Genomic DNA, 12,186 nt, shown 5'->3' with positions numbered 1-12,186 from the left:
TAACCTCGTTGCTTTAAGTCATTGATTTTATCTGTGCAGCACTTTGTTGCAGCTGTTGTTCTTAAAGTGCTTCATAAATAAAGTAGCAGTAAAAAAAAATAAGCCAACGAGGAACTACAGGAAACTATAAGAGGCAGCTGCCTCTTACAGTTTAGGCTGTAACAGTAAATAGTCCAATTAATTACCCACCTAGCAGGAGCTTGCTAGACTCCCAATGTTACTCCATACAATCCAGAAAAAGGGATGTTTCTGTTCAATAAGTACATAAAATGTCTAGCAAATTCAGCGGCTCCTTATTCTTTATTTTTGCCCACATCTGTGGATCAAAAATCCTAAATGGTAAATATTCCAGATAACACATATAATTCTATGTTTTGTGAGCAATAGTGATAATTAATGAAGTGTTGTGGAGAAAACTGGCAGGTAAAACAGAAAATGCAAAGCCTCAGTTTGCACAGTGTTGCCTTCATACTGGATGTGATTAATTCACTTTGCTGCATTTGAAACAGGTGGGGCCTCCCATAGGTGCCAGTATTTTAATTATCTCCTCCCAGGGCTATCTCCATGGCAGCCTTTTGGGTGTGTGACCTTCTGTTCATAACAGCAACCTCTCTCGTTTCAGAAGTGCACACCTCTTTTTCTTTTACACAATCCTGCTTGTTTCTAATTTCGGGAAAACAACGGTACTCATTTGTGTGTATGTTGCGTTTAATGCAGTTTGATGTTAAACTAGATAAGATTTTCACACATTACCCTACTGCATGGGGGTGTTGCTGTTCTATGGAAATCATTCTTGTAGGCAGTTGTAGAGCTTTGAAATGCAGTGTAGGATTATGTCAGCTTTACATAGTGTGGAAGCTTCATAATCTTGATTTCCAGGACAAGAAAATAATTTTTCGTTTCGTCCCTCGGCAACTACATTAAAGCAGTGTTAGTGCAGAGGTCTGCCATCGCGAGTCACAAAGAACCCTGTCTGCTCTTTGTACTGGCGTTGTGCGGCTTTTAATATTAACTGTTGATGAAAAAATGGATAATAATGAAAAAAAAACATCTATATTCAGGGAAACATAGGATTTTAATAATCTAATACATGAAAGCCTTTTTCAAAGTGACTAAATATTTTAGACATATCTAGCATATAAATGTTGAGAAAATTAGATATAAATATCAGAATTGGTATTTACTTTTCAAAGGAAATATGTATTTTTAGAAGGACTCCTTGTGGCTTTATTTAAAAACAGAAAGTAAGTATTATATATGGATAAATGGATGAGTGACCATTTTTTGGCAAGACAGAAACAGGACGGAGTGAGTACTTGTGCTACAGCACTCAGAAAGCATGGATGAGTTCAGTAGAAGTAAACATATGAAGAGCCACTAACCAGCCTCTGTGTCTGAATAACTTTTTACTCAATAATCTTGGATTTAATAGAATGAGCGTCTAAATTTGAGGGAAAAGAACACAACGCAGTTTGTGTCATGGCAGTAACGCATATCCTGAGCAGGGAGTCGAAAGCCAGATCTTTGAAGTACCTGAGGTTGTTTGTGATTATAAAATGTATCAGTTAAAAAAATCTGTTCTTTTATGGCTGTCTTCCTCCTTATTTATCCTCTGTCAACACAAACTGTCTGCTGGTATACATGTATCACATTACATCAAGAAAGGCTCTCTCCAAATGGTCCTGCAGCATGTTTAGCCATGATAAATCATGATAATTAGCTTCAGATGTGATTCCTTTGTCTGAGCTTAATGAGGGAAAGAGTGTCTGTAGCTACAGTCTGATAATATGTCAGTATTTTAATTTTCCTTCCACCCAGACTCTGTTCAACAAAGGGAATGTTTTTATGTGTACGATATCTACAAACTGGCTTATAGAGTTTGATTGGCATGTTGGATTATGTGCTTTGAGTAACATTTTTGACAAATTCATTACACCAAAAGTTTAAACTTTAATCTGTAAATTACAGATTGATCATCTCAAATAACTAGACTTGCACAACCATTACAATGTCAAATAGGTTATTGTGGTGACAGAGTTGCTGGGAGAAACATGTATGTCTGTGCACATTGGAGTACAATTGCTGGGCAGAACAGCAGAAATTATAACATAAATTAATAATAAAAAAAACTTCATTTGATAAAACATCGAATAAATCTTCATGACATGATTTCAAATTGGAATTGAAGAGTGTGCTACTGCTTCTTTTTAACTTGGGTTGCCATTATAATCCACTGAAGTCTATGTTTAGCTTTCCAAACAAACCACCGCTCTTCTCCAACTCTCTTTCCTGTGCTCTCATTTCTTCTTTAATGCTCATTCACTTTTTTCTTCATTTTGGCTACAGGAATAGATAAAACTATTTTGAGTTACCGGCCTGAGCACAACTATAAAGGAAAAACTGCAAAGTTTATAATAGAAACTGCACAGCAATTTTTGAGGGTTTATCTGTGGCACTGTTTCTTCTCAACACTTTCACAAAATCATGACCCTTCCATATAAAAAGCCTTTTAAATAATAAAGTCGGCTCAATAAGCAGTATTTTATGGAGCATGTTTATGTTAAAGTAAAAATTCTACTGCTTCCAGCTTTTTAGTTGGCTGTGCAGATGCAACGTGTTTCTCTTTGTCAGTCTTTAGAAACAGCAAAGAGTAGAAGCTTTGAAGTGAAATACAAAGGGCGGACTTGGCTTCTTGTTTGGGTGTGTGATGTATTTTAACAGCCAGGTATTTAGAACAATGAGGTAAGAGCTGATGTCTGTTATTAGAGCTGATAAATGGAGGTTATGTGGAAGCGGGTTCTGGCCTGGGTTTGCACTGCGACCCTGACAGAACCTGACAGGTCATTCATCCCCACTGGTGCATGAGTCATCCATCCCCACCATGTTTGGCTTCAAGATGTAACAACCACGCCTCTACGGATGCTCTGCTCAGGATGACTGTGCCTTCTCTGCCTCCTTTTCCTGCTTTTCTCTCCCTCTTCTAGAAACAGGAAGACTGAGAAAATGTCCCTGCACTTCCAACCTGATCTCCAGTCAGCAAGCTTCATTACCATTAATCCAATAAAAGAACTGTCCTTTTATTTATAATTTATTGTATTCTCTTAGAAGTATTTTTATTTTAAAATGTACAGAAACATTTGAGGCATTGAAATTGAGGACTGAATACTGCTGCGTTTCATCTAGTTTTAAAGTTGCTATTTGGACCCCTCAGTAGAATCAACTTAATTTAGACAATAGTTTGTAACCAACAGAAATGCATGTTTTTATATAAAGATGTCGTGTTTTTGTATTTTGCTGTCAGTCATATATTAGTGAAGATAAAATCTTCTGTGAGAGATACAAGCTTCCGAATCCAAATGTCTCCAGTGACATCACATAAGACAATAGATCAACTGTACATCTTTTACTCTCTATTTGCATTATTGTTAAAACAAATTCATCCTTCAGATTTTCTGTAATACCAGCCAGTAATATGATGGTAAAGCTCGTGTGATGCCATCAACCAGGAAGACAAAACACAAATACAAAGCAAAAATGAACAGTTTCTTCTTCATGTTCGTGGCAATAGCAGCTTTATGTGGAAAAGTATAAGCTTAAAATTTTAAAATGAATCAATGTCTCTAAAAAGATCTCTCAGACGTGTCATCATTATTCAGCTGGTCATGTACAAAAATATCAAGAAGCTTTTAGCTAATATGTTTAATGCACAATGAATCATATCTTGTGTATATGAGTTCTAGGTTTTTAATGAAAAGCTGTTAAAGGAGGAAAAATACTTCAGATTAGAGTCGAAGTCGACCTTCCAGCAGGACAACAACCCTTATTATACAGACAGAAATGAAATGGTCTGCATCAAAGCATATTCAAAAGCCAGAATGTCCCAGTCAAATTCCACACCTGGTTCCTATTGAGAACCTGTGAGAAGACGTGAACATTTAAAACTCTCCATCCATTCTGTAAAAGTTTAAGTCATTTCGCAAATTTCAAATTTTCACTTTTAAACCTGCTCCACAATCATGGACTACTTTATATTGACCTATCACATAAAGTTCCAATTAAATGCATTGCAGTTTTTTGTTTTACTGTGACAAAAAGTGAATATTTTTGCAAGACACTGCATTACAATAAATAAATAAATTGTTCTTCTAAGAATTGATTGCGTGAATAGTTGTGACCCATTTTCTTCCTTTTGCTACTCAAACAAATCTTATATTAGACTCTTTTGAAACATATGACTGAGTCGACATCAGATAATTGAATCATCTGCTTGGTTGAATAGGTTTGAGAGGCATGAGGTCATACGCCGTGCGCTCTGACTCAGATGCAGCTCCCAGCAATAACCGTAAGCACAGATAAAACTCCTCCATCAAAAGAAACCATAGGACCCATTGGCTATGCATATTTTAGGACCAAAAGCGTAAACAGACACCAGTCAGTCGCTCTTGTAATTATTTCCTGCTGCCTCCTCTGATGAATGAACCTCCTGTTCAGCACACAACCTTGGCTTTGATTCTGCAAATCTGTCACGCTGACACAACAAGGCCTGTCATCACTGTTTACATCAAAGTGAGGTGCTGGCTGCTCAGCGGAAATCAAATGATTTAATTTGGATCGCGGTTGTGAATAATGGCTGTCACTGACACCACAGAAGTCGAGCCTCTCATCCAAGCGATTCCCTCTTTAAGACAGAGCGGAGTCAAAATAGCAGCAAGCAGCATTGTGTAATGTGCCTCTCTGCTCCGAACTGAGCAACGACAAGAGAACTCAAATCGATACGCCTCCCTCACACTCTGCCGAGAGAGAAGAGCAGGTGTTGGTGTTGTTTCCACTTTGTAGTTCGTCACGTGTGTGCGTGTGTGTGTGTGTGTTTTTTTTTATGAAGTGGAATTGTGGCACAGTCTGTGAGATGAAAACGTGTGAACCCTACTGATCATACAGCTGCATAAACAGTGCAAAAGAGTCTCCTTAAATTTGATTAAACACTTAATATCACAAGGCTGGCTGTAAACTGAGGTCCCTGTGCTGGCGTTGCTCTTGCTTCTGTTGTACCTACGCCTTCACAAGAAACAGAACTCATTGTTATACACTCTGAACTGAGTCACTGTTCATTTAAATTTCTCTAACCATGCTTGAAAGAACATGGAAGATGTTAAGTGAAGTAAAATAAAATTTATTTGGACTTGCTTTAGCTTCATTTGTTTAGATTAATTGTTGTCAAACTTTTTTGCAAAACTACCACCATATTCTTTGGAGACTCCTCAAACATTAGCTTAAATTGATGTTAAATCACACAAGAAAATCAACACATTATTACCCATTTGCATGTTTGTAGTTAAAAAAATATCTGAGCTCCTGACTGAAAAAGTAAAAGAAAAAATTTAGGAAGACCTTAATACTAGAATACAAACGGCCGAAATGGGTTTCCTCCGCAGGGTGGCTGGGCTCTCCCTTAGAGATAGGGTGAGAAGCCCGGTCATCCGGGAGGGACTCAGAGTAGAGCCGCTGCTCCTCCACGTCGAGAGGAGCCAGTTGAGGTGGCTCGGGCATCTGGTAAGGATGCCTCCTGGACGCCTCCCTGGTGAGGTGTTCCGGGCACGTCCCACCGGGAGGAGGCCTCGGGGAAGACCCAGGACACGCTGGAGGGATTACGTCTCTCGGCTGGCCTGGGAACACCTTGGGGTTCCCCCGGAGGAGCTGGAAGAAGTGGCTGGGAGAGGGAAGTCTGGGCCTCCCTTCTGAAGCTGCTGCCCCCGCGACCCGACCCCGGATAAGCGGCAGAAAATGGATGGAAATGGATGGATGAAGTTGGATGTTTCCCAGTGCATGACTAGGTTCTCTCCAGGCACTCAAACTTTGTCCTTTAATTCATGAGTGTTTGTGTGAAAGTTAGTTGTAGCTCTTGTTAAAATACTGTATGCATAAGTCATCAAATCAAAAGCGATTTATTGTCTAGACGTGCTTGTCTAGGGCCACAGAGAAGCTGGAGCATATCTCCAGAGATGTTTTACGTGAGAGCCAGCAACTGGACAAGACATGGACATGGCAACCGGACAAGTTTCCAAGGCATCACAGGGCAACACATGGAGAATTAAAAAAATGTATGGACACACTCATGGTGAAGTTCAAGCTGGAGTGATAACTTAACCTTGACTGTGGGATCAAGCTGAAATATCCAGTGAGAACACATGTCTGAATACTTTTTTATTCAGAAAGACTTCAGATTGGGACTCAAACCCAGGATTGTTGCCTCTGCAAGACAACAATCTTACTAACTGCACCACAAAGCATCCAAAAGGAAAAATCAATCTACATTAAATAAATAAACACTGCTGAATCCTATTTCAACCTAGCCTGGTAAAAATCAACCTCTTGTCCTTCTCTATTTGCTTCACACAGACAGTGTGCGCTCTCTGCTGTTGCGAAACGATTGCTTCTTGGAGGTGTGGACTGTGCTGAGATTTTAAATCTTACCCACTTGCCTCCATTTGCCCGTGACGTTTGTAATGCACCAGGGAGACGCTAAGAAGCTTACTGGAAATCACCTGTGATGTAAAAAAAACATGCTCGAATGCTAAGCTAGAAGTGACAAGCTGAACGAGGCGGCTATCAATGTTAATATAATATTTTGAAGTGTGACCAACACTGACTGAATGGCATTGTTCACTTCCTCCACTGCCATTGCTAAAGCTACAGGCAGACTACAATTCAAAAACAGTGCAGAAAGTCTACATCATTATTCACAACTTCTCATTCTGTTCGCTGATTGGCCAGGTTAAAAATCAACTGGAGACAATCCAAGTCAATTGGAGCAAGCCCAGGAAAACTTTTCAGTCACACTTATAAAATGCAGGGTGGAAGCTGCAAATCCTTTGACAAACATTCAGCATATTTTAATGGCACAATAACTACTGCCATTTTAATGTTAAATTAAGTTTTCTGACATATCTTTGATATGACGTATTATTATTCATACCTCTTCTTTCTCAACAAGCAGAGAAAGATTGCTGTACTATAAAGCTTTGACATCCACAGTTATATTTGCACTCAGATTATGCCTTACATTTATTTTTTGACAGTTTCTGCAAGTGACTGGAAATACCCACATGCCCCAACCTCAGCAATAACTTCAAAGGTCTTAGGATTTTCCTAGTACTCTCCTAACTAGTCTGATCATGCAGTGCAAAACCCCCCCCCACAAATCCTATGGCTTTTCAGACACAGTCAGATTGGATTTAACATTATTTTCTCATCAAATCTACAATTTGAGAAGAAAATGAAGCGCAGCATGACAGCCAAAGGCACCTCTTCCCAGTTCACCTTCCTCTGTTTCTACAACAGAGTTCTCAAAATACTCTCCTCTCTTCCATGTTTTTATTTTAATATATATTTATTTGTATACATGTATTCAAAAGGGATAACGTACATCAATAAACATATAAACTTAAATGCAAATGTACCAAAAGGCTAGTTTTTATCGGTATTCCCAGTAGGTGATCTAAATAGGCGTCCAGATCAATGTGCTTGAACATCTCATCTCTTTAGCAATTTGGGCTTATTAGCTCTACATTACAGCTCATTTACATTACATTTACCTTGTAAATATTTGATACCATATGTTCCTCTGAGTACTACTACAGGCACAAGTACCACCAGTAGTACCTGTGCCACAGTTCGAGAAACATGCTCTAAATAAACAAATATATCGTCGGCGTACAGAATAACAGATAATTAATAGAAAACCATTGAAATTAATAATTTCCTACAGATGTTTATTTGTATGGTGGGATATAGTTACGCCTATTATATATACTGTAACTTTCAATAAAAATCTGCTATATTTCCACTAAAAGTTCAAGGCCAAAATATGTATGCCTGTCTTATATGTACAGAACCAAATACACATAACATTTACATAGTTATATGCACATACTGTACCTGAGCATAACTTAATAATGCAGGCTCTTTTAATGGGATAGAATCCAGAGTTTGATTAATCAAAGAAAGCACAGTTTATAGGCTGTATGTTAAAAAAATAAAATAAAATAAGTACCCAGCCAAGATGTGTATAATGGCTTCATATAAAGTTTGTTCAGGGTGACTGAATACTGAATGGCCCAACCAAATTATGCAGTGCATCTACTACCCATATGCTTCCCATTTTTTTTGTCTAATTTTACAATTCATAGACATAGGCTGGTTACTGATATGTAAGTATGTAACTTTAAATAGTAATGGCTTGAAAAGCACAAAAATTGACAGCATTAATATATTTAAATTATTTTTAATGGCATATGAAATTGTTTCCAGAATGACCAGTGTGATATCTGGCTGTATACAGTGAAAAAAGAAAATGTGATCCAACTTAAAAAAAAAAAAAATGTTACAAGTAGTCAAATAAGGCTTATCCAAGTAAATATAAGTTTATTAAGATGTCATGTAAAGCAAACGTAAATAAAGTAAGTTTGACAAACTTAATTTGATTACATGTAACAGATTACAGCATTTTTCTTTTTTAAGTTTGACCTCTGGTGGTCCTACCCCAGGTTTTGCTGCTGTGCACTGCTGATTCAGCTGGCTCAAAGATGGCTGCTACACTTCTCCCATGGTTACAAGAAAGACAAATTGAACTGTTCAGAATAGTTCCAGACGCAAACGTTACGGCTGGTCATGGTGTGGAAACTAAACTAAAGGTGCACCACTTGTCACTGTTTTAAAATGACACCTAACATCCTCTGACCTGAATGTCTGTAAAGCATCTAAGTGCAAGCAGGCTACTCAGGCAGCTGTAGCATCACTAATTAACCAGCTAAAACCAGCTTGTTATTTTACAATATAAATGGAAGAACATCAAAAAGCATGTATTCATACAAGCTCTTGAAATGTACAACTGAAATTAACAAGCATTCAATATTTTTTGCCTATGTATATGTATTAAATTTAAAGTAACAAATTAAATTCAGGGTGCACATAGACATAATTTAGACATGAGTGAAATTGTGTGAGGTCTATTCACTGCTGATTTGCACATATGCATTTTGCTTTACGGCATGGTCTGAACTTAGACTAAGAATTAAAAATAGGTAGAAAGAAACACCCAGGGAGGAAAAACAGAATTTCATTGCTGCAATACTGAATTGATCAAGGATCTGTGAACTGGACCAATGTAAATGTAAATACAGCAAAAACGGTAGTATTCATATACCAGAATCTAACACCAGCCTATGTCTATGGTGAAATCTTCAGGCAATCCCATTTGTGGCCCCTTTTGTAACCTAAATGGGCCCCACAAGCAAATGCTGGCCTTGTAATATTGATTTAAAATGATAAATTACAGCTCAGTATAACAGAGTGTCCTACAAAACCAAAGACATAATTCTGGCCATCGTTCTATGTAATTTGGAAACATTTTTACCAGTTTTGTCCTCACTTTCGGGCAGGTAATTGGCTTCAAAGGTGGATTTAAGGCATAGAGATGTCTTAAAACAAAAAGGAAAGCATAGTACAGGGGAAAGTGATCTTTGAGGAAAATAGCGGTCCTCTGTTCTCAGGCATGAAATCAAGGTTATGAGTTAAGTATGTGCAGTTCAGCATCCATACGGGGGCTCTGCAAAGTGAGCTCTCCAGCAAGAAGACCTTTGTTGTAATCCGACCTGCGGCTTTGAGAATGTAAAACTTTACGTTTTTAAATAAGAGAGGATGCAGTGATGGGTTGTAACGGGCGGCCCGATCAGACTCCTCTCAGCTCCGGCTTTAAGTCGGAGGGATAGTGGCTCCGTCCGCCGCCGCCTGCTCGGGGCCGCTGTTTTCGGTCACCGCGTCGCTCTCCTCCTCCGGGGTGAGAGGGACGCTCGTGTGCGTGTCACCGTGGGAAGATGCGTTCAGTTTTTCCGCGTGCGCACTTTCTGTCCCCGCTGCGCCGCGCGAGTAGACGAACCCCCTGTCCGCATAATTGCGCGGGGTCGTGGCCAGCCTGGTTTGGTTCACAGCCATGTCAGTCACCACCACTGTCTGTGTAGAGTTCCACTCTGAGACGCTGCTGTTCGGAGAAACTGCTGAGATGTTCGCGGTGGGGGAGACCCCTTCAGGCACCACAGGCTTCCCAGATGAGGAGGATGCGCTGGTCGGTTTCCAGATCAGACTGTAGTAAATAGCCAGGATAATGGCTGCTAAGGACACAGACAACACATATGCAAAAACAGTGGCAAGTCTCACCCACTTCTTGTTAGTCTTAGCAGCCATTTTAGCCTTTTTGTCCCCCGTGTAAGTGGCAGGTTTGCCTCTCTCCATGTTGGGCATGAAGTCCCGCTCTCTCATGTTGCCCCTGTTTTTCCCTCGATGCTCCACTACCCCCTCCGTCTTGAAGGTTTTCTCCTGATCCACTAGTCCAAGGAAAAGAGGAACCAGCGGGCCGAGGAGCAGGATTCTGCGCTGCTGCAGGAATATTTGGATTGTAGATGAATAGATTTCCCCTTTAATTTGTTTGATCTCGCTTCATTTTTTTTAGGTACCCGGTGCAGCGTTGCGTTTCATAACGCACGTCAAGCATCCACAGGGTGACTGCGCGTTTCAGCATCCGAAAAAAATAGATACTCCAAGGGAACATCTGGCTGCATGGGCCCGCTAGGAATCCACAGGATGCGAACTGATGTCATGCATTCAAAAACGATGAAGTCCTTCCAGTCCACACTCAGAGATATGCCTGTCTTATCCAGCAAATGAAGAAGCTGGCTCAGCTAAAAATACAGGCGAGGGGGCGGGCGGTGTCTCTTAAAGAAGTAGCAGCTGTGCGGCACCCCCAAGAGGAAGAGGGGGGGAATAAACCCCATCATCTATCATCACCTTTACATCAGGACGATGCATGGAGACCAGGATGTTGCGGATAAGCTGAGCGGTCTTTCAAGAGTTTTAGATGCGCGCACCCAAGTGGATAGGATGCCAACAGTGTCAAAAAATAAAATAAAATAAAATACCGATTTATTCATTTTAGTGAAGGAGTTATGTAATGTAGGTCTAAATGTTACACTACAGCCGGAGGGCCCGTGTGTCACACAGTTATTCATTTTAACCTCACATGAATATGTCCTTCTTTTTTTTCCTCACTGCTCAAATATATAAAGATTTATAACTTCTGAACTATTTTCAAAAGATTTTTTTTTCTCCCTGCCACAAACTTCACTGTAATTGGGGTTGAATGTGCCAGACCGCACTGGCCCAAAGTTGGGGTCTTAAGCAGAATTTGATTTCAAGCCCCTCCTTCAGTGGCTTTAAAGATGGAATCTGGGAAACTGAGGCCAGGTTTAATCGACCCCCTTTATCTATCTCAGAAGGATAGATAAATTGCTCAGATATATTTGTAAACAAAGCAAGGTGAAACGCACACACACAAAAAATACTAAATAGCATCAGACAGTATGTTTGTCTGCCCATATATTATACAAAGATTATTATTTGCAGTTTTACGAAGTAAACTTATCAATTCCTTGAAATCTCGACTGTATTTCTTTTAACAATAAATAGTTATCTTTATTAATAGCGCATGAACAAATATAAAATATTAGATCTCAGGTTTGTGTTAAAAAGTAAACATTTATGGTAGACCTTCATGGTTTACACTGACTTAGTTTGCTATTGCCTTGGGTTGGCTGTAGTGTCAGATAAAGTAGTGCATCTTTGTGAAACAAATGAAATTGCCACAGCCACATTGGTCCCTAGTTTTATTCCTGATGTATAACCCTGTTTCATATAACTTGTATACTTTAGTGAACGTCTTTCCCTTTTACAACAGTTTGTCCAGCAAAAAATATCCTGTTCTTAAGTGCATCCTTTCAAGGTAGAAAATGCAAATGCATTTCAGATGTGCAATTACACACATGAGCCAACATTCAGGTTAAAGTGACACATTGGAAGAGGTGATAGTTTTCACTACCTTGTTTCATTGGCGGTATCAGGAGGGATAAGGGAGCATGTACATTTGGTCTCGTTAGGATAAACTGACCCTGCGGTGGTTCCCTAAATGTCCCTTCTGTGGTCCCTGTTCACAGCGCACTGTTTGCACTGGCTATTGCACAGGCAGGAGCTTCATTTGAATGGTATCCAAATACCCGGGGATCCTTTGTTAAAACAGAAACCAGCTTCCAGCACCCAACGTGGAGTGATAAATCAGGGAAATGATGCTAGATGATTGTT

The 12,186-nt window shown here is 39.6% G+C and overlaps 1 protein-coding gene across 1 annotated transcript; it reads right to left on the bottom strand.

Annotated features, from left to right (window-relative positions):
- Positions 1–7,357: 7,357 nt before the first annotated feature.
- Positions 7,358–10,870, bottom strand: LOC108165849 (putative transmembrane protein INAFM2). Its single transcript, XM_017302642.1, has one exon. The coding sequence runs from the start codon at positions 10,312–10,314 to the stop codon at positions 9,751–9,753; it is 564 nt and encodes a 187-aa protein (XP_017158131.1). The 5' UTR covers positions 10,315–10,870; the 3' UTR covers positions 7,358–9,750.
- Positions 10,871–12,186: the final 1,316 nt, after the last annotated feature.

The sequence above is a fragment of the Poecilia reticulata genome, linkage group LG22 (genome assembly GCF_000633615.1).
Source record: "Poecilia reticulata strain Guanapo linkage group LG22, Guppy_female_1.0+MT, whole genome shotgun sequence".
NCBI classification, from domain to species: domain Eukaryota; kingdom Metazoa; phylum Chordata; class Actinopteri; order Cyprinodontiformes; family Poeciliidae; genus Poecilia; species Poecilia reticulata.
This window is presented reverse-complemented; position numbering and strand designations above follow the sequence as displayed.

Coding starts and splice junctions, on each gene's coding strand:
- LOC108165849 (XM_017302642.1), bottom strand. CDS start 10,314: ATGAGAGAGCGGGACTTCATGCCCAACATGGAGAGAGGCAAACCTGCC.